Source organism: Cyanistes caeruleus, chromosome 20 (genome assembly GCF_971803275.1).
Source record: "Cyanistes caeruleus chromosome 20, bCyaCae1.hap1.1, whole genome shotgun sequence".
In the NCBI taxonomy this organism is placed as follows: domain Eukaryota; kingdom Metazoa; phylum Chordata; class Aves; order Passeriformes; family Paridae; genus Cyanistes; species Cyanistes caeruleus.
Genome location: NC_141720.1, coordinates 672,045 through 693,544, shown reverse-complemented (window position 1 = coordinate 693,544; position 21,500 = coordinate 672,045). Strand labels below are relative to the sequence as shown.

The 21,500-nt window shown below is 51.5% G+C and overlaps 1 protein-coding gene across 10 annotated transcripts in view; it reads left to right on the top strand.

The window, feature by feature from the left end:
* Positions 1-15,612, top strand: part of ZNF618 (zinc finger protein 618) — a 108,127-nt gene extending 92,515 nt beyond the window's left edge. For 5 of the 10 annotated variants that reach the window (XM_086857884.1, XM_086857883.1, XM_086857887.1 and 2 more), the window contains 3 exons: positions 8,054-8,131; positions 13,229-13,330; positions 14,041-15,612. In XM_086857884.1, coding sequence (XP_086714010.1) covers positions 8,054-8,131; positions 13,229-13,330; positions 14,041-15,554 — 1,694 coding nt within the window. In that variant the 3' untranslated portion in view covers positions 15,555-15,612. Of the gene's footprint in view, positions 1-4,559; positions 4,605-8,053; positions 8,132-13,228; positions 13,331-14,040 lie in introns of all 10 variants that reach the window. The other 5 variants (XM_086857882.1, XM_086857881.1, XM_086857880.1 and 2 more) reach the window with 2 other exon arrangements.
* The last annotated feature ends 5,888 nt before the right edge of the window (positions 15,613-21,500 follow it).

The window sequence follows — 21,500 nt, the reverse complement described above, 5'->3', positions numbered from 1 at the left end:
CCTCCATGTCCCATTCAGTGCTCTTTTCCAGCCCTTGCACCATTTCTCCTTTTATTCCTTCCAGTTCTCAGGAGTCCCAATGCCAGCAGGGTGGGCATCACCAGTCACTGAGTGTCACTGGTGGTCAGAGAGGCCCTGGAGAGCTCTGTGTGCTCAGGTGTCCAGGCAGAGCTCTCTGTAGCTGCCTTTTGGAAGAGCTGACATGTCTTTGCCTCCCCGTTCTCCTTCTTCCCATGGCTGTGTCTCAGTGGGTGGGACAAACACCTTGTGGCTCCGTGTCACACGTGGGATGGGAGCTCTTGGGTGATTCTGGCACCCTTGGCTTGTCCTCCCTTGTGCTCCAGCCAGCAGATTTCTCCCAGGCAGGGAAGCAGGTGGTGGTGATGTGGTGAGGAATGACAGAAGGACAGACACTTCTGTCCTCCCACTCCCATCTGCTGTTTGCTTGTCACCAAACTGCTGCTGTAAGGAACAGCCACCAGGTTTGGGAGGTAAATGTAGGTCCCAGCTGAGCAGCCAAGAGCTGCGTGGCTTGGCCTTGTTAAATGCCTGATGGCTCTTGCTGTCTGTGGGTGTGAGTTTTGTGTCACAGGCTCGGATACAGAGATACCAAAGAGAGCAGCAGAAGTTTTTTAGGCCACCCAGCTGGGGACATTCTGCTTTTTCCCTGTGTCACCATCCTGACTGCAGTGGCACAGACCCCTTGGTGTGGGGAGGGAGCAGAGCAGGGAGGTCAGCAACTAAAACCACCTAAAATACCCAGAGTATGTGCAATGCTGTAGGGAGCCCTGTGTGGGAATTAGAATGGAGCTGGAATGGAAAATGTTGGATTTGGGATGTCTCTTCTCTATGCACACGACCCCAGTCCTTGTCACAGTGAAAGAAAAAGGGAGAAAAAAAAGCTCTTTAGTTACAACATCCTCAAATATAGCCATCAAAGGGGAAATCTAATTGAAATTGTCAGTATTTGTTGAAGTCTGAATTTTCTCAGTGTTATGGGTGTGAAAGAGAACAGTTAAAATTATGTAGGGAATTGGGAAATATTTTGAACTTTCGAGGTTGATTTAAGCTGTATAAATATGTCTCAATTTCATCTGCTGCTTTAGGGAACTATTACTGTCAGAACTTCCAGTGCAACAAATTTTAGCATTTAGAGTTTTTAAAATGTCAACACTTTTCATTCCTATTTACACAGGGAAGCTTTGCTTTCCAGCACTGTTTATTCCAGACTGGGGAGAGGGTCAATGGAAATGTCTTCTTTTTTTGAACCAGTTCGTGCCAAGCTGAGATGAGATTGAGATCAAAAAAATTTGATTTCCTACATTTCATTCAGAGTAAAAATCCTTGGAAAACCTGTGAATCTCCCATTCTCAGGATTTAAAGGACACAGGACTAGATTTTAAACATGAATTTTCAGAAATCACAAGCTTTCTTCCCTGGTGTGGCCGTACATCACCTTCTGCTCATCCAGCCATCACACAAACCATCTGGGGGGATTTCTGCTGGAAATACAGCACTTTTAGCATGGCACTTTTGGTGGGGGAGTGCAGCTTTAGTTTTTGGGGCGTAATAATTCTTGATTACTGCTTGCAGTGTGACATTAGCACAGCCAGCCCTCGTGCCTCTGCCTCCTGAGGTGCACCCAGCTGCCTCGCAGGCTCAAGGTCAGCTCAGATCCAGCATCCATTAACATTCATCTGGTAATTCTCTTTCTCATCTGTGGCTGGTTTGTGACTGCTACAAATCTGAGCCTATCAGGGGAACTTCTGGAGGGAGGCCCTGGAAGAATCTGCCACAGGCTTTGAGAAAGCCTGACTGCTTGGGATGAGACAAAAAGGCTTCCCCATGGTGCTGTGCAACACTAGCTAAAGGTACCTCATCCCCTGTAGGTCAGTGCCCTTTGCCTTGCCCCTGTGCCACCCCTGTGTCCCCAGACTGTCCCCCAGACTGTCATCCTCAACCTGAGACACTGCAGTGCTGATCTTCTGGTCACTGGATCCCTTTGCTGGAGTTTACAATACACTTCACTGGAACACCATACAGAGAGCCTTCCCTTCTTTCTTCACTGACCTGTCCGTGGTGTGTGTGAGTTTTGGATGCAGTGGCTGCCTCTGCCCACTGAGCAGCTCCTCAGGAGTGGCAGCAGCAGCACTCTGCATTTTCCACGCTGCTGCACGAGCCTCCATGGAGTGAGGAAAAGGGGAAGGGGGCTCCTTGTGTGAGCTCCCACTCTGTGCACAGCACAGGAGTGCTGCTGATGGGGCAGCACAGTTGCACAAATGGACAGAGCTGCATTTTCAAAGCAGCCTGAAGTGCTGTGCCCAGAAGGATCAGCAGCTGAGTGCAGTTCCCACCAGGAGAATGGGAGTCACACAGGGAGAGGTTCAGTTAAGAAAGTGTCACTTTGCTTGCTTGCATAAATAAGTCACTGTGTCTGCTGGGCATTTGTGTGGAATTGAGGTTTCTAGGAATGAACTGTTTATTTCTGGTGCCACGTTCATTTAAGCTGTTCCAGACTTCTCATGTTCAACAGGCAACTTGCAGACAGGAAGAAATATATCTGGGTTAAAATAACCACTCAGCAGCCAGTCTCTGTGGGTGATATCCTGCCAATTGCTCCAGAGCCTTGGGACACGGGCAGGAATTGAGGCAATCCATATGAAAGCATTGAGGCAAGGAGCACTCAGCAGGACTGGGATGTGCAGCCAGGGATGGGGCTGAGGATTGCAAAGATGCTGAAAGCACAGATCCTGCAAGCACAGATCCTGCAAGCACAGGTACTGGGCTGGGGCTGGGCAGGGCATGGCCAGAGGAGTCCCTGAGAGAACAAAGTGTGAGCACAAAAACTTGAACTCTCATTTTGCCTGGAGAATCTGTGGAGGGAAAGATTACAAAGCCCCAGTGCAAGGTGACTTATCATTAATCAGCCAAACTCTGGCATTTCTATGATTATTGCCTGAATAGGTGGCTTTAGTGGAAGTGACTGTGCTGCAACAGGAACCTGACAATGCATGGATAAAAAATTGTCCAATTATAAATAGAAAGACCAGAAAAATCCTAAGAGTCTTCCTTGACATCAAACTGTTGTACTGAGTATCTGAACTGCTGTTTCATACTGCCAGTGGTTTCCATGTCAGTAGGAAACCAAGCATAACGAGGACACTGTGTCAGCAGTTCTGGTTGGAGAGCAGCCAGAGGTGGTGCTGAGAATTCCTTGGGCTGTTTGAAGTGCTGTGTGCCACTCTCTGTGCCACACTCTGGGCTCTGTGCCTGCTCCAGATCAGATTCTCTGCTAGGGGGACAGTGAAGTTGGGGTTTGCCCCTCAAAAGCTCTCGTGCAGCTGGGCTGCTGCAGGAGCCCTGGCATACAGAGAGAGGAGAGGGGTGCCTGGAGGAGCCTGCCCTGCTCAGCTGCTCCTCAGGGCCAGCTTAGGGAGCTGTTTCAGTGAAGATCTTGCCCCAGGTACAGAGCTCAGCAGCTGCAGGAGCAGCTGGAGCGCTGCTGGCTGATCACAATGTGTGCAGGGACCAGCAGCACTCCGGATGAGCTGATGTCTCCCATGCATCCCCTTTCCACAGCACTGTCCCGTCATGTCTTTGCCAAGCATCATCCACGCTTTCATCTCCATTCCTTCTGGGCTGGCCCTGCCATTTGGAGCCCTCTTCAGCAGCTCAGGTCCTCAGCACGTTGGGATGTTCAGCAGGAAGGCTCGCTGTGCTTGAGCCATGCAGTTCACGAGGGTGGTTTTCCTTCCAAGGAAACCAGGCCAGGTCTGTCAGAGAGCCCTGAGAGCCCCATGGATGTGCCAGCTCCCAGCCTTGGACCTGGAACCCTTCTGGCAATGCTCTGAGTCCATGACTGAATATTTAACATTAATAATTAATGATTTCTGCCCCTCTGCAGGGGTCTGACCCTAGAGGACCTCACCTGGGAGCTGTAGGCAGCCACACGTGGTCCAAGGTGCTGGGATCACTGTTCCAGGGCACTGGGGCTGGCTGCAAACAGCTCCTGGTTGCCCAAGGGGCAGCCAGCACCCAGTTTTCAGTCACACCTTACAGAAAGGCAAACCTGCAAGGTGTGCTGCATAGGAAATGTTCATTCTCAGCCTGAAGTAATTGCACTGCCTAGGAGCTCTCCTTTGGCATCCAGTGAAACACCCTGGTTTTCCCTCCCAGCTTTAGTTTAGAGAAGCTGCATGATGAAACTGGGAATTTGCATCTGGAGCACCAGAGAAAGCCTTTATAAAGTGTTTCTTGCCCCGTGGCTTTTCTTTGCTGGCCTCCACCCTTGTTTCCATTGCTGTAGCATTGGGTGTGTGTTGAAATCTCTGGACATTTTAAATTGGACAGGAAAGATGCAGAACTGTGGCCATGACAAATTGAGCAAGGGAGAGAAAATGGACGTGTTGGATTTTGTGGTAGATGGAGCTCCCATCCTGCCTTGCCCTGGATAAATCTGGAAGTGTGGAGTAGGGATCAGATAGCAGATAGGCAGAGCTGTGTAGAATGCAGCGAGGTCTCTGCCAGTCTCAATATTTAAATCTCTTTCTTTTTTGCAGAAACCGCAAGTCCCCTGATTTCAAATCCTTTCCCGCTTTTACAAAGTAAGTGTGATGGATGTCTGTGGTGCAAAAGGCAGGGACTGCCCTCCTGCAGCCCTGCTGCCCTGCCTCCTCAGCAATTTTCATCAATAAATGCTTTTTTATTATGAGTCCAGGTGTCAAAGAATAAAATGCCTCACTTCTGAGGCTCTGGTGTTAGATTTAAATGTAACAGAAATCCTCCAGGAGGTTTCTGTGCAGTCTGGGGCCGAAATTACTTCATATTCAGTCTTCAGGGAGGTTTTTTGTGAGCATGTTCTGAGACCTAGATTTGAAAATGAACCCATATTTAGTTACATTTACGGACAGAATGAACTTGTAATCCGGGCTCAGCTCAGTAAAGACACAGAGCCAGTTCCCAGGCCTGGGAGCACAGATTGGAAACAGGGGTGAGCAGGAGGGGAGAGACAGCAGGTCTGGGATGGTGCTGGTGGTCTCAGCTGGAGATTCTGCCCTGTGGCCTTGATGCTTTCAGCAGGTGGAGCTTCTTCCTTCGCCTTGCAGGGGGTTTGGTTCCTGGCATTGGGGTTTTGGGGTGATGCTGTCACTGGTGATGCAGGCCAGCCCTGTGTGCTGCACCCTGAGCATGGCCAGGGTGGGAGGACAGGTGTTCTTCCTCCTCTTACAAACCTGAGAGAAGCAAGGGCTTTATTCAGACCACGAGTTCACGCGGGAAGAGAAATCCAGTTAATGCCAGGACATTTGACAAGGGTGCTGAATTTGGGACTCCCCTTTTCCAAACATGCTCCAGAGCACCTTGTTACCTCTTACTGCCTGAGCTGGCTGGAAGTGACAGAAGTTCTGTTTTCAGGAAACTTCCACTGGTTTTGGGTTGTGCTGGTGTTTTTGTAGGAGCCTGCTGCTGGTTCTCCTGCTTTGTCTCATGGGTTTGTGTCAAAGGGAAGGTGCAATTATGCTGTTAGTAAAGCTAAAGCCAGTGGAAACATTGGGTGGAAATGCTGAGGAGTTTTTCTCACAGTTGTTTGCATTTGTTTTTCACCAAGATGTGGACAGAAGTGTTGAAATGTGGGTCTGTTCTGCTGAGGAAGGAGCAGCCTGGGGGCTGTCCCTGCTGAGCCAGGGTGACACCGTGCTGGGTGTCTGTCACTGCACAAGCACCTCAGGGAACTTGCTGTTGAAACTTTCTGTTAAAGCTCTCAACTCCTCTTCACTCCTGGCTTCAGACCAGGCTCTGCTATTTTCCCTGGCTTAGATGTGGCAGTGAGAGTTAGCATGGGAATTAGAGTGATTTATTTAACCTAAGCACAGGCAATGGTTTTCTTCTGCCTTGGCTCACACAGCTGCTGCCTTGCTCTGGGGCCTTGCTCACTGGGTAAAGTGCTAATAAAAGTGTCTAATTATAGCCTTGGGGAAAGCTGTTCTAAACTGTGCAGCCAGCTGTGAGCGCTGGTTCTGCGTGCCTCAGGACACTGAAGAGGTTTCAGCTGCTGCTGGTTGAAACCTGCTCTCAGAAAACCTCCCCGAGCACAGAGGGCACAGCTTCCCCTCCCAGCTGGGAGCAGGACACAGCACAAGGGGAGCTGGGGGTCCCTTTGCTGAGCTCAGCCCACCTGAAGGACAGCACATCCCTGGGGACGTGTAAACCAAGCCTTAGGAAGGAAGAGCTGGAATTCCCAGCGGGAAGGACAAGCAGAGGTCCTGCAGTGCTGGGGAGGGCTGTGCTCCCAGGAAGGAGAATGGGGCACAGCTGGGGCTCAGATGGGTGTGCAGAGCAGTTTGGACAACTTTTCCAGTTTAAGTTGCAAGAGAAATCAAAGGGAGGAGGATTTACTGGATTACCAGCCCAGGTGAACAGTTCTTTTCCAGCAGTGACCTTTCCCTGGTTTGGGATACAGATTGCCTCTTTCTTCTCTCCACCTTCCAGATCCCTCTTCCTCTTCTAGCCCTGGCACATCCCACCCTCCTTCCAGGCCTGACTGTTCCCAGCTCTGCACTCTGGAGCATGAGGGGCTCAGGAGCTGAAAGCTCAGAAGGATGAGGGTTGAGAGAGCTCTGGGAAGTGAAGTGAGTTCATTCATTCCCACAGGGATCCTGCACATCCTCCCAAGCATCCCTTCCCTTGGTCCCAGGAAAGACTTTGGAACTGTTGGGTGAATTTAAATTTTGTGGTTATTTTTAACATGGCTCATTTTTATTTGTGGAAACTTACACTTCTGTATGTCTTTGTCTCAGAATTATTTAGAAAATGCTTTGGCGTTTTCAGAACGTGAAATTAACTTTTGAAAGTTGGTGGTGATTTTGTTTCCAAAGTTGGACATTTCTGGAGTAGAACAGATGGGGCATCCTTTGGAATTGAGATGAAAATCAGCACAATTTTTCTGAGAAGAAAAAATCTCCCTGGGATAGATTTCTCACAGGGTATAGGCTGCTTCCCTGGACTTTGGTTCTTCTGTCCTGGGTGCTGGTGCTTATTCATTGATACAGAATATGTTTTTCCCTTTGAACTTAGATCTAGACTTCTGAAATATTGTAGCAATAGACACTGCTCCGTGTGTGTGCCAGGCATTTGTATCCAAAAGTGTTCCTGTGCCCAATGTTTGTCCATTCTGCTGCTCCAGGACAAATTGTGTCAGTGAGAGGTGGCAGTGCTGGTGTGGCTGCAGTGGCAGAAGCAAACTGCAGTGCTCCCAAACTGCAGCACTCTGGTTTGAGATCACATCTGTTAACCAGTGCACTCCACTGATGCTGCTTAAACAGGTGCTGTTACAGGTTAGCTGAGTGGAAAAAATGCACTTTCAACATAGAACAGGGCTAAATGTGTCTTTCAGCTCCCAAGGGAGCTCTGCACCCAGCTCTTTCCTCACTCCAGCTCATCCATATTGCTCTGGCACATGGCTCTCCTGCTCTGCTCGCAGCCTCCAGGCACAGCTCTGGTTCCTGTGCTTCCTGCCCTCCACCTCTGCTTCCCTGGCATCCTGCTGCCCCCCAGCCCTGTGGCACTCACCAGTCCCTGCTCTCACTGCACTTGGTGACAGCCACAAGTCCCCAGCTGAGTGTCCCCATGGCACAGCTCCACCCCAGCCTCTGACCGCAGCGTTTGTTACAGCCCGGTGCTCCTTGTCTCAGGAAAGGCAGCAGACACTGGAGTCTGACAGAACTGGAAAATCAATCCACCAGGCTTTGCTCACAGGCACTAAAGCAGCAGGGATCCGCTCCAGGCAGGCTGCAGCAGCCTGGGTGAGCAGCCCTGACCAGTGGGCAGCCTCCCAAAGAATCCCTCCCAAAGAATCCCTCCTGAAGAGCCCCTCTGCAGGTCCCCGAGGTGCCCCAGGGCAGCAGCTGCTCCCCAGAGCGCTCTGCCCTTCCCCTGGCACTCAGGTGCAGCAGGAGGAGGTGCCCTGCCCTGCTCCCTGGGAGCCACTGAGGTATGCACCTGTGCTGCTTCCCTGCAGACTCTGTGTAATTCTTCTGAACTGATTTCTCCCAAACAGAGCCTTACACCTGTGGAGCTTGTGGAATCCAGTTCCAGTTTTATAACAATCTCCTGGAGCACATGCAGTCCCACGCAGGTAAGCCGGGCACTTGGACTCGCTGCAAGCAGAGAATTAAATTCTGTGCTGCTGCCTGGTGCTGATCCCGATGTGTGTCCACAGGGTTCTCAGTGCTCCCCATTCCCACAGCCCCAGTCATTTCACCTGCAACAAACACAGTCATCCCTCAAAGGCTGGAGCACACAGTAAATATTGCTCCTTTCCGCAGGGAGGGAGTGTGCCATGCTAGCTCAGAGTCCATCCCACTGCTCATTGCCTTTCTCCAGAGCTGTCCAGAGAATCCTCATTGCATAAGCTCCTGCAGCAGGTTAAATCCCCCCTCGTGCCAAAGGGGTGGCTCTCATGGAAGCAAACAAAGCAAAAACGTTCGCAGGGCAGCAGAGCCTTTGCCCACACAAGTCCTGTCCTGTGCCTGTATCTCCTGGAGTCCTGCAAAGGACTGAAATGTGTTCTTGGAAGAAGAATTTCCATTTCAGCAGCTGTGTTCAGTTCCCTCTCAGCTACCTACAAATGAGAATTCTTAGGAGTGATTCCAGTGCTTTGTTTCTAAGTCACTGTTTTTGTTTCCTGTCTTGATACATAAGAGATGATTTTAAAATTTCAAAGCAAACCTGTTTCAAAGACAGCACTCAACATAACTTCTATATTCAAAAATGTAGAAACAGAATTAATTTTATATTGGCAGATTTTTTTTCTATTTTTTATTCCTCTTGAATAAAAATTCAAGTGAACTACCACAGTTTTAAGAACAATTAAATCCCCTTTGACAGACCTGTGTTCTCCAACAGAAGCTGCTCTGTTGAGATGCAGATGCAGTGCAGGCCCTGAGGAAAGCAGCACAGGAGGACAAGAGTCTTGAGGAAAAGCATATTTTCCTTTCTGTAACAATAATGTTAATTAAAGTTCTTATTGTGCTCTCTATTTTACTTTTAGTCCTAATTTTACTAGTGTCACTTGGGTTCTTCATCCATGAGGTTCCTCAATTCCATTTCAGTTCCTGTTGGCAAATCTTAGTGCAGGCTCTGTGTGTTATTCAGCAGCTCCTTTATTTATCATCTGTGTGATGTTAGGGACTCTGAGAGCGCTTTGTTAGCAGAGGTGTGAGTTTGTGTTTCTGTTAGAGCTCTGGGGTTCCTGTGGAGTAATGGCACATTATAATAATGAGGAGCTCTGCTCAGGGCAGGGCTGTCCTCTCTCCCTGCCCTTGCTGCTTGTCCGTGGCAGTTTCTGCTGCCTCTGTGTCCTGCCCATCCTGTTCTTGCTCTGGGCTCTGTGAACTGCAGCATTTTGAGTTACAGCTCTGGTGACACTGAGCACAGGAGCTGAGGAGACAAGGGCAGCTCACTGGCAGGGTCGAGCTGTTGAAAGTTTGAAGCTAGTGCTACCTACAGCTTCCTCCTTGTTTCTTCTTTACAAAGGACCTGTGGTGGTGGTGGTGCTGAGGGCTCCCTGGCAGGGTGGGCAGGCCCTGGCACAGGGTGCCCAGAGAAGCTGTGGTTGCCCATCCCTGGCAGTGCCCAAGGCCAGGCTGGACAGGGCTGGGAGCAGCTGGGACAGTGGGAGGTGTCCCTGCCATGGCAGGGGTGGCACTGGGTGAGTTTAAGGTCCCTTCCAAGCCAAAGCAGTCTCCTGTGGTTGCTCACCTGGGTTGCTTTGGCCACAGAACAGGGCTGGAGGGAGCAGTGTCTGTGGCTGGGCTCCTGTCACATCAGAGCTCTGTGAATGGCTGAATCCCCTCTGCCCAGCTCAGGATTACTCTTGGTAAACTCTGTTTTCTCCCTGCTCTGTTTGCAAGTCCCTTCCTTCTGCTGGCTGCCTCCTCCTGAAGTCTCCCCGGTGCAGTGACAGGGTGGCCATGGCTCTCTGCAGGTGCCAGCGAGGCTGTGCCCTGTGAAAGCCACTGTCCCCTCCTGTGGCCTCTCTGGGCTGGTGCTTGGCAGCCCTGTGCTCACCCTGTGCCCTTCTCCCCGTGTGCAGCTGGGAGAGCGGGCGGCGTTCTGAGGGCAAGAGCCGAGGGAGGCAGGAGAGGTGTGGGCAGCGTTGGTGTCCAGCTCTTTGTGCCACTGAAGGGACAGGACCTGCAGGTGCCCTGGCTGCACTTGTTGCCTTCAGGCTGATGGGAGGCTGTAGGGAGGTGAGGCTCAGTCTCCCTTCCCAGGGAACGGCAAGGGCGAGAGGGAACAGCCTCAGGTTGTTCCAGGGGAGGTTTAGGTTCAAAGGGTTCTCAGGACCCTGAGCCCAGGACAGGGGTGGAGTCACCATCCCTGGAAGTGCTCAGAGAACAAGTGGATGTGGCACTTGGGGACATGGCTTAGTGGTGAATGTGGGGCTGGGCTGGGCTGGTGGTTGGACTGGATGAGCTTAGAGGTCTTTTCCAGCCTAAAGGAGTCTGTGATTCTGGGATTTCCATATCCAAGAAACAGCGTTGCCCCAGCTGGGAGTGCAGGGACCTGGCAGTGGTCAGCAGAACTGGTGGCACAGGATGCACAGGCTGGGGACACAGGCATGGCAGTGGTTTATTCCTGCTCAGGGAATGTTTTATTATGGGCATGGAGAGAGCCAAGAAGCCTGTATGGGTCAGATGCTCCCTCAGTTCATGTGTTCAGCAGCACAGTTTGCTTTGTCCTGTCTAATGCAAAGGGCTGATCTCTTCCAGTGGCTGGGCTGCCTCCCTGGGCCCTTCTCACCAGGGACAGAGGCCAGGGAATGGAATGTGCTGCTGGCCTCCAGAGCAAAATCAGGGACGTACTGGCTCTCGAGTCATTCAGAGGGCTGAGCCTGGAGGCTGGAAGGTAATAAGGAGAGATTATAGTTTCATAAAGCAGCTACACAGTGAGAAGAAGCAATTAGAATGTAAATTTGGAGCTGAAAGGCAGAAACAGAACAGCAGAACACCAGGAAGAGGAATTTGTTCTGTAATTACACTGAAGAATATACAGCTTTGACTCCCTTTAGAGTACTTTGTTCAGGTCGAGTGCTGCCATATAATGCCCTTCCTACAATCTAGGCCTAAAAAACCAAAAGGAGGACTAGGCTGAACCTGAATTAAAGGATTGGAGGCATGAAGGAAAATTAAGAACCATGATCTGTGTAGTTCACAGACTGCCTGATAAGGAAGATGAGGCTGAAATGTACAAATCTCATTAATGCCATGCTGAATGCCAGCAGATATTTGTGTATAATTAATCCCCTATTATTTGGAAATAAATAAAAGAGTTTTGGTGAGAAAATACAGGTGGTTTCTCCCCCTACCCATTCCTCACCAAGACAAGGAGGGCCTGAACCATGAGCAAAGCTAGTAGGCAACATGCAGCATTTTCCTTTGCCCACCCACAGAGGTTTGGAGTTGAGGACAGTGATGACATCGGCTCGAGAGCGATCGGTCTGACAGATGCTGGAGGCAAGGTGATGTGTCACACCTGGTCACTGGTGCTCTCTGAGGCACCTCATGCTCCTCACATCTCTGCACACCTGCAAAGACCATCCTGTGGCTGCAGTGTGAGCATGGCAGCGCTCCTGGGCATTGCTGGGAGTCCCAGAGGCTGTCCTGGGCTGTGTCCTGTCCTGTCCTGGGCTGCTCTGAGGTGTTGCCCCAGCCTGTGCCAGTGCCCACGGGTGACTGAGCAGCCTGGGCCTGTGGGTGGGCAGGTCTGCAGTGCCTGGCAGTGAAGGACAGAGCTGCTCACACTGGAGAGGAGCTCTGGAGCTCCATCACACCCCTGCTTGTGTCCCTGCTCTCCCAGGTTGCTGGCACACGTGGAGGAGAGCAGCTCTGCCCTGTCCTGTGTGTCCTGCTGCCCCCCAGAGCAGCCTGGCAGAGCTGGGGGTGCCTCAAGGCACTGCTCCAACTCGTGCTCCTCTGCCCAGAGCACAGGGCAGGGTCACTGCACTCTGTGCTGGTGTCCCCAGGCTGCAGGGGCTGCCACCTGAGCTGGCCAGTCTGCACTCCCTGTAAAATCACTGGAGAGCCAGTGACTCCAGGTGAGTTCAGGCCACGGTGGTTCTTACTCTAGGAGAGGATCTGCTTCTGCCTGGGTGAATGAGCTGCAGCCCTGAGTGTAAAGGGAGCCCTAAAGGGCCACCTCAAAGAGAGGTGTGTCTGACAGGAGCCCAGAATTAGCTGTGGTGAGTCCAGCTGTGATGAGCAAATGCCTGTTCTGTTTTCTTTGGTTCTATTTCCATCCTCCTGCTCAGCCTGGTTATCAGTCTGTCCATCTTCCTGCTTCCTCTTCCAGCCCATTTCATTGTGCACCATTCCTCCACAGCCTGTTTCACAGCACCATTTTATAATGAAACATTCTTAGAACTAGACAATTTCCTCTGGAGGGTGGGGAGAAATTCTTGGGGCACAGGAGAGGAAAACATAGATAAAATACAGACTTGTATACTCCACCTTGCTTGCATTTTCTTGTCAGATGCCATCAGACTGGCAGCTAAAAATGTTTAGCCCAGTTATATACACAGAAATGGGAGCATGAACACAAAGGCTTCAGGGGCACTTGGTGTCTGCAGCCTCAGGGAGGGATGGTCTTTGGTCCACACTCCAGAAACTTTGGCTTTCTGTTTGCAGCCTAAGACATCAGTGGGAGCCCCAGAGGAGATGGGCCCTCACTCTTCACGGGGAAGAAACCAGCTCTGAAGCTTGCAGACCCTTAGATGCAGAGGAGCTGAGCACAGCCTGAAAACCAAAGTGCTTCCCAGAGAGAACAGGGCAGCTCCCTGCAGTGCAGGGAGGCAACAGAAGGATCAGTCTCTGTTCCTCCTCATTTCAGAAGCAAAGGAATGGCCCAAGTTAGGATGAGCTTCCATTCCTTCTGGTGTGCAGCTTCAGCTGCTCAGGAGACATTCCTCAGGGTGTGCTGATGGCATCAACATCCCTGGTGCACAGAAAGACAGGTGGCACATTTCAGCCACATTTTGGGAAGTGATAGGGTGTGAGTCCAAAGACAGTTCCAAGGCCTCTGAGGGTGCGGTGCCAGCTCTGAAAGCTGCCTAAAAGCCACAGAGGGTGTTGTTGTCCCCTTAGTTAAAGGAGCCCTGCATAAATGTGGAGCAATCTTTGTGCTTTGAGCATTGTTTTGTGCATTTAACCCGTCCCTGTCTCTTGACTCACAGCTGACAATGAGAACAACGTTGCCTCCAGCCAGCCCAGGTCACCTCTCCCCGTGGTTGAAGAAAAGTGGAAACCACAGCTCCAAAGAAATAACGCCAACAACAGTACGTAGCAGCTTCTCACTTTGTCCTCACCAAACCCTGTTTGATTTCATCCTTAATTCATGTCCTGCCTGGCAGAGCACAGCACCCCTTCCCACTACAGGAGTGCAACAAAGAAAGGGTGGTTGGAAAGGTTTGTGAGCAGGATGCATTTGGTAACTCCTGGAAGAAGGTAACGTCTGATCCAAGGTCAGACTTCCTGGCCTGGAGTTAAAAAACTAATCCACTAAAAACCTAATTGTGGTGTGACACAGGCACAGGGTGCCCAGAGCAGCTGGGGCTGCCCCTGGATCCCTGGCAGTGCCCAAGGCCAGGCTGGACAGGGCTGGGAGCAGCTGGGACAGTGGGAGGTGTCCCTGCCCATGGCAAGGGGTGGCACTGGATGGGTTTTAACGTCCTTCCAACCCAAAAAAGTCTGGGATTCTGTGATTTGATGTCCATCTTTCCATCTGGGCTGAGTTGTGACTGTCACCACACCAGGGACAGGACGCAGATCTGCTCCCTGCTGAGCAAGAGCAGGCCCTGTCTCTGGAGGTTCCTCTGTCCAGAAACCTTGGGGGAACAAATCCAAGGCTGGAGTTGGCTCTTCCATCATCTGGGCACGTTCCACCTCCTTGGGGGTCTCTGAGCATTGTTCTGTGCTTGCCCCCGCTCTCTCCTGCTGCCGTGATGCTGACCTGGCCCTTTCTGATCCCGCTCGTGTCTCCCTGCAGCGTCGGCGAGCGGCTCGCTGGGGAACAGCGCCATCCCGGAGAAGGAGCGGCAGAACATCGCCGAGAGGCTGCTGCGGGTGATGTGCACCGACCTCGGGGCGCTCAGCGTGCTCAGCGGCAAGGAGTTCATCAAGCTGGCACAGACACTGGTGGATAGCGGGGCTCGCTACGGTGCCTTCTCCGTCACCGAGATCCTGGGCAACTTCAACACCCTGGCTCTGAAGCACCTGCCTCGGATGTACAACCAGGTGAAGGTGAAGGTCACCTGCGCCCTGGGCAGCAACGCCTGCCTCGGCATCGGGGTCACCTGCCACTCGCAGAGTGTGGGCCCCGACTCCTGCTACATCCTCACCGCCTACCAGGTGGAAGGCAACCACATCAAGAGCTACGTCCTGGGCATCAAGGGCATAGACATCCGAGACAACGGTGATTTTATCCACCACTGGGTGCAGAACGTGCTGTCGGAGTTTGTGATGTCAGAGATCAGGACGGTGTACGTGACAGACTGCAAGGTCAACTCGTCGGCGTTCTCCAAGGCGGGCATGTGCCTGCGCTGCTCGGCCTGTGCCTTGAACTCGGTGGTGCAGAGCGTGCTCAACAAGAGAACACTACAGGCTCGCAACATGCACGAGGTGATCGAGCTCCTGAATGTCTGTGAAGACCTGGCAGGGTCCACCGGCCTCTCAAAGGAGACCTTTGGCTCCCTAGAGGAGACCTCCCCACCCCCCTGCTGGAACTCGGTCACCGACTCCCTGCTGCTCGTCCACGAGCGCTACGAGCAGATCTGCGAGTTCTACAGCAGGGCCAAGAAGATGAACCTCATCCAAAACCTGAACAAACACCTGCTCAGCAACCTGGCAGCCATCCTGGCGCCGGTGAAACAGGCCGTGATCGAGCTGAGCAACGAGAGCCGGCCCACGCTGCAGCTGGTGCTGCCCACCTACGTCAAACTGGAGAAACTCTTCACTTCCAAAGCCAACGATGCTGGCGTGGTCAGCAAACTCTGTCACCTCTTCTTGGAGGCGCTGAAGGAGAACTTCAAAGTTCACTCAGCACACAAGGTAGCCATGATCTTGGACCCTCAGCAGAAGCTGCGGCCCGTCCCGCCCTACCAGCACGAAGAGATCATCGGCAAGGTCTGTGAGCTGATCAATGAGGTGAAAGAGTCCTGGGCAGAAGAAACAGAATTTGAACCTTCAACCAAGAAGCCTCGTGCAGCAGGGGAGGCCACAGCAGCTCAGGAAGAAGATTGGTTCGGGAAAAATGAAGTCTATGATTATTTGCAAGAACCTCTCTTCCAGGCCACCCCTGACCTGTTTCAGTACTGGTCGTGTGTTACCCAAAAGCATACAAAACTAGCCAAGCTGGCCTTTTGGCTCTTAGCAGTGCCTGCTGTGGGTGCCAGGAGCGAATGTGTAAATATGTGTGAGCAGGCACTCTTGATCAAAAGGAGGCGGCTACTCAGTCCAGAAGACATGAACAAACTCATGTTTTTGAAGTCCAACATGCTTTAAGACTGTCTTTTAATTAAAACAAAACTTTAAAACACTGTTCCAAACAAAGAAAAAGAAATTTAAGTTCTAAACACTGTGGACCTCATTATGAATGCCCCTGGAAACCAAGTGCTTTTTTATATATATATAAAAATATAAATATATATAAAATTAAGTTTGAAAGGAAAGCTGAGCACGGGAGAGAGACAGCCCTCTGCCAGGAACGTGCTCCTTTCCATAGATAGTGTGTGGACTTGACAGACTTTCTAATGTTTTCAAGTGGGCAGACGAATGGGAGGCTGATGTTCTAAAGTCTTCAGGCAGCTGAGATCTAAAGTGACTTGAAGTTTCTTTTGTTTCTCCTCCACCCCACCTTTCCTCTTGTCCCCTGGGCCATCTTGCCATGGATAATCAGACTCCATTGACCAGACCAGTTCTGCGCTGGACTTTGCTCCTTTGAATAACTGTACACCTTGAGGGCACTTGGCTGCAGCCTTCTAAGCACAGTGCAGGAATCAGAGCAGCTGTGTTCCACCAACACAATCAGGAAGGGAGGCTTTAAGGTTTTTGATCTTTAATTTTATTTTTAATCTTTCCATATCCTTTTTTTTTTCCAAAAACCAAAAGTTACTCCTTTGTCTGCACTCCCAGTTTTGAGTTTGACATGGCAGCAAGTGATAATAAGTTTGATTTCAAACCAAGAGAAGTGGTTCATGGCAGAAACTGTCAGTAGTTGTTACATTTCTTGGCTTTATTTTTTTTTTTTACTGCAGAACTTCTTTTCTGAACTCCCGGTGTTAATTAGCTTTTCTGTGAATTTTGTACATCAGGTGATCTCCAACTCGTTCTAGAGTAGCCCGTTTGCAGTGGGAACCACAGCAGTTGTTTATGTGGCAAAGCCTAGAAACCAGGAAAAGCAAATGGTGACAGCACAGGTGGCTGTGGGCCGCCAGTGAGCTTGCCAGGTCTGCCAGAGAACCCTTGTACCTAAAGTTTTTTGTTAAAAAGTGTCTGGGTGACACTCAAACCACCCTTCCCAAGGCCAAGGACAAACCAAGGTGTATGATTTTTCAGAGGAACAAAGCTCACCACTTTTGTCAAACTGGGGTTTGAAGGAAGCTTAGAGAAGTGCATGGGCTCAAAGATCCTTCTGAATGTAAGTGCTCCTGACTGAGTGCAAAGAATATCTTCCCATTTTTGTTTGGAATGGTTTCCTCTAGTGGCACGAATGTCTTTTTGATACCTACAGTGCATTACACTACTTGTTCTGTTGCTGACCTGTTCTGGCCAGGAAGGCCACGGGCCCCAAAATGTTCACACGTAACTGGCTCACCCCAAATGCAATTAGAGATCCCCATAACCCCAAACCACCTCGGTCACTCTGCTGTCCCCAGGGCCAGGGCTCCTGCAGCCACAGCTCCTGGGCTGCTGGACAGGCTCTGCTGGGTTTGGTGCCTCTTGGACAATTCCCAATCTCTGGTGCCAAACTCTGCATTTTTCACCGCTGGGACTTGTCTCCCAGAGGAAAACTGAAACAAATTCTTGTTTGTTCAGCAGTGTGTCCTGCTTCCAGGAGCTCTGGAGCTGCGGTCCCGTGCCATGGGAGGGTCGGGAGGAGGGACTGGCCCTGCTGGGAGCAGGCTGGAGCCCTTCAGCAGCACGGGGAGTTTGCTGCTGGCTGGAAGTGCTGCTGTTGACCAGATGTTAAACCAGATGTTAAACCAGATGTTCAACCAGGATCCCACCTGCTCAGCTCTGGCTGTAAGAGAAGTTGCAAGTTCCAAGACATGAGAAGTAGCAAACCCAATCTCTCAGGCTTTGTGTGCAGCTGCCTTGAACCTCACGGGCACTCCCTGACACCTGCACTGCCACAGGACTCAGGGGCACAGTTTGCACGCTGGACCCTTCCCCACACCAGGCTCAAGAGGACAGACCTTGGCACCAGCTGTCCTGCCCTTTCCAGCCCTTTCAGCCTTCCATTGCCTTGAGGCTGGTGTTTGGGTTGACCTCTCAGCACTGTTACTGCCATCAGGCCAAAACCATTGTCTCCTAAAATGTTAGATTTTTGCCTAAAGCACACAGCCTGCCACATCAACGGGAGCTGCCAAGGCAGAGGCTCTTGGACTGCTGGCTTATCTGGCAGTGGCTGATGGAGGGGCTGCTTGTAGGTCCAGCTTTCCTTCTTGCTGGTTTTGTTTTCTCCTGTACAGACCCCTGCACACCCAGACAGAAATGAACCCAGAGTGAGCAAGACGTGTGCCAGCCCCACGGACAGCAGGAAAACGTGACTGGTGCCCAAACAGAGGGTACCACACGGCTCAGCTGATGGCACAGGGATCAGCATTGGCAGCTCCTTCTCCTAACAGCACATTACACTTGTTGTGTGGTTCACCTGAGACCCTGAGAGCTCTTTGATGCTCAGGGGAACGTGCAAAGTCCTTGCAGTCCTTTGGAAAGACAGCTCCAGCCCCCAGCCCTCCTTTGCTAAGGGACACGTCGATGATTTCTGTGGAATTTGCCAGCTGGGGCTGATGTTGTCTGTGTGAAGCATCGAGGGTGGGAAGTGGGCAAGACAGAGTTAGCACAGCTGTAAATCCCTGGAATTGAGAGTGGGGCAGACTGCAGGGATTTGTGGCCAGCAGTGGGCAGGACTGGTGCAGACTGAGGGCATGCAGGCCACAGCCATCCCTACCTCCCGTCCCACCTCCCCTTCCCCTTCTCACACTGTGGGCTTGGCACCAGAGCTGAGGTTTTCTTGTGGTGCTGACCAAAGAGAGGGATGGACTGGCCCTCTCCCATCCCAAAAACTGCCCCTCTGAGGCGACTTTGGTTGTAGTTGCACTAATGATGGGTGTTAAACGGTGATGTCGGGTGGATGAGATTCTGCCAAAGACTTAAAAGCTCAGCAGCTGGAAAAGCAAGAGAAAACCTAAAGGCCTAAAATGGAGCATTCTCAGAGGTGGTGAGGAGAGGGGCTGCTTGGGGAGCCCCTTCTCCAGAGACTCAGTGGAGAAAGGTGCAGCTTTCCCTGACTCTTGCACGAGGAGTTTTGTGCTGGGTCTGCTCCAGGCTCTCTCTGGGTCACTTAGGCCTCAGGAAAAGCAGAGAAGCACATCTGTAGCACATGAATTTACCTTAAATGCCAAGCTTTTATTCCTCTTCCTACTTCCTTCTTCAAGGCTTGAATTCACATTCTAGGGAGCAAAGCTACTTCACCAAGGTCTGAAATTTGGAAGCTCTTATTTGCCAGGTTTCTCCAGCCCGAGCTGCTCTGTTCCTGCTCCGTGGTGCCTCAGGGGTGCAGGAGCTCGGGCTGTTGGAAGGAGCTCTGCTGGTCCTGGCGTGGGACACTGCCCTGAGAGGCTCCCAGTTTGGCCAGGGCTGTGGTGAGGTTCTGCTCCCTTTGAGCTGGGAGGAGAGGCCCTCGGAACTGGGGTCATCCTCTGCTGGGTCATGTTGGGAATTTGCCTTCTGCTTGTTAGTTTCCTTTAATCTCCCTTGTGAAATGTGTCGGATGCAGGAATGGTGTGTGGCCTCCAGGCACCCACCTGGAACTGCTGCTGACTGTGCTGACCTGGCAGACTTCTCTTCCTGCCTTCACAGGGAGCTCTGGGAGCGTTCTGACCTTTAGGTGGGGAACAAGCACCACCAGGTGAACTCAGAGCGAGAGAGGGGCCTGTGTGAACATCCTTGTTTCTGAAGAGCATTGCACAGAGGCAGAGCTCCTCAGTTCTGTGTGGGTGCAGCAGCCAGGTCAGGAAGGATTTGTCTCCTGTGTCTCTCAGTTACAGTGGCTGCGTTTGACTTGCGCCTGGGTGGAGTTGAGATGGAGGTGAACTTTCTGTCCAATCTCTCTGTGCTAAGGAACTGCTTTGGCTGAGTTTGAACTGGTGCAATCTGCAGAACTTCCTGTGAAGGCCGACTGAGGGCTCAGGTTTTGTCTAACTCAGTTGTTCGTTCATTGCTGGTTAAGCCAGTTTAACTTTGAGCTGAACTGCTTTAAGCATCCACACAAACCACCTGCACTGCTGTATCTGTGCTTGCTGGGCAGAGGTGATGCCCAGCAGCAACTCAGGGAGTCATGGCCCTTATGTGAATTTTGCAAATGAATTTGCAGCAGATGCTCTCAGATCTTGGGAATGGCTGAAAATGGTGGGGAGACACTTCTGGAAATGACTTGGGCTCTAAATGGTGGCATTGGAGTGTTCAGTGAGATGGCTCAGGTGGGTGGGTGCTTTTTCTCCAAGTGTCTGCAATAACCCAGGAGATTTAGTGTGGGAAGGAATTAACAGAAATGTTTGTGTTGGGTGCTGAGTCTGCTCAGAGGAGCCAGTTCCACTGTGGCCGTGGTGAGTTCCCTGCTGCTCCCACCGTGCCCTGGGTGTTTCTAGGCAGCACCACGTTACTGATGAATCAAAAGACACTGAAAGAGCGGCCAGGGAGGTGCTGCAAGGCTTGGCTGCTGCTTTGTGCTGAGGAAAGGCTTGGGTCTCTGTTTCCTGGCTGAGGGAGAGGCAGGAGCTCCTGTGAGCACTCACACAGGAAGGGACAAGCTGCTCCCTAGGGACTAATTAGGAGTCATGGGAGAAAAATAAAAAAGATACTAAAGGCAGATTCTGGGAAGCCTCTTCAGGCAGGAGACCTCTGTTCCTCTGTGAGAGAGTGTTCTGAGTCATGGAAGACAAGGCTGCAGAGTGGAGCTCACTCCATGAGACATGAGGCTGGACCTTGCCAAGAGAAAGGAACTGGGTGTAGGGGTGGGACGTGCCAGGCTCCTGCCCAGACCCCTCCTGGAGGCTTCACAGAGCCTTTTCCTCCCTCTCAGCAGCAGCAGCGAGGCCTTGCCAGCTCTCAGTGCATCCATCACTTGGTTCCACCAAGGAGGGAGGTGTCAGAGGGGAAGCCACCAGTGGAGGAGCAGATGTGCTGTCAGATGAGTGAGGGACAGTGTTCAATGTCTTGCTGCTTCTGGAGCTTTTCCTGTGCTACAGCAGGGTCTCAGATCCGTGGGATCCCTTGGGAATGCCCAGAGCCATGAGCTGAGCCCCTGCCCCGTGTCAGACCCGACGCTGTCGCTCTGTAGCAATAAGAACTCCCTGTTCCCTGTGTGGGACCTGTCCCCTCACCACTGTCACCTCCTGGGGCTCCTGGAAGTGTCCCTGAGCAAACCCTGGGGAATTCTGCTTATGCTAGGCCAGAAATGGTGAACCAATGACAGTGGGTTGCCCTGAAATTTAATCTTATCTATTGAATGTTTGGGGAGTTGCTGTTTAATTTTGGGTTTAGTTTGGCTGCTCAGCTGAGGACTTGTTCCTGTTAGGAGTCCTTTATTTGTAACTTGACATGAATTTTGCTCATGTAGGTGATGGTGTTTTCATAGACCCTGAGGGGTTCCTCATCTGTAGCAGCTGGGTTGGAACTTTTGGCTCCTGAAACAAGGAATGATGAGTGGCAGGATCTTCTGTAGCATCTCTGACAGCGGGACCCAGATGAGCAGCTCAGCCTTAATGATGGGAATATTGTAGGGTGGAATTGATGAGCACAGACACGTCCAACCCTTGCTTTTTACAACCAAAGTTCCTTAAAAAGACACTTCCAGCCTCACTGGGCTTGAATCCTTGTTCTCACCTCCTGGGGGTTCTCGTGGCAGTCCCTGCTGTGGCTGTGGATAGGCTGGGATTGTATTTTCGAGTGGGCTGGGGGCTGGGAGAGAGGGTGACCTTCCCCCCCAAGGAAGGAGACGTGTTCCAAAAGGAGCAACAGCTTGAGGAGCCGTTTTCCATGGTCCCTTGAAACTCACTGGTACTTTAATTCTCCTTTTTTGTCACCCTTGGAAGGAAGGCTGGTAGTGGTGACCTGCCCAGTGGTGACAGCCCAGGCTGTCAGTGGGGGAACGCTCTGCCCAGGCCGTGAGGATTGTGGTCCACGCCGTAGCCAGTGTCATGGTGACAAACACCAGGAGATCCT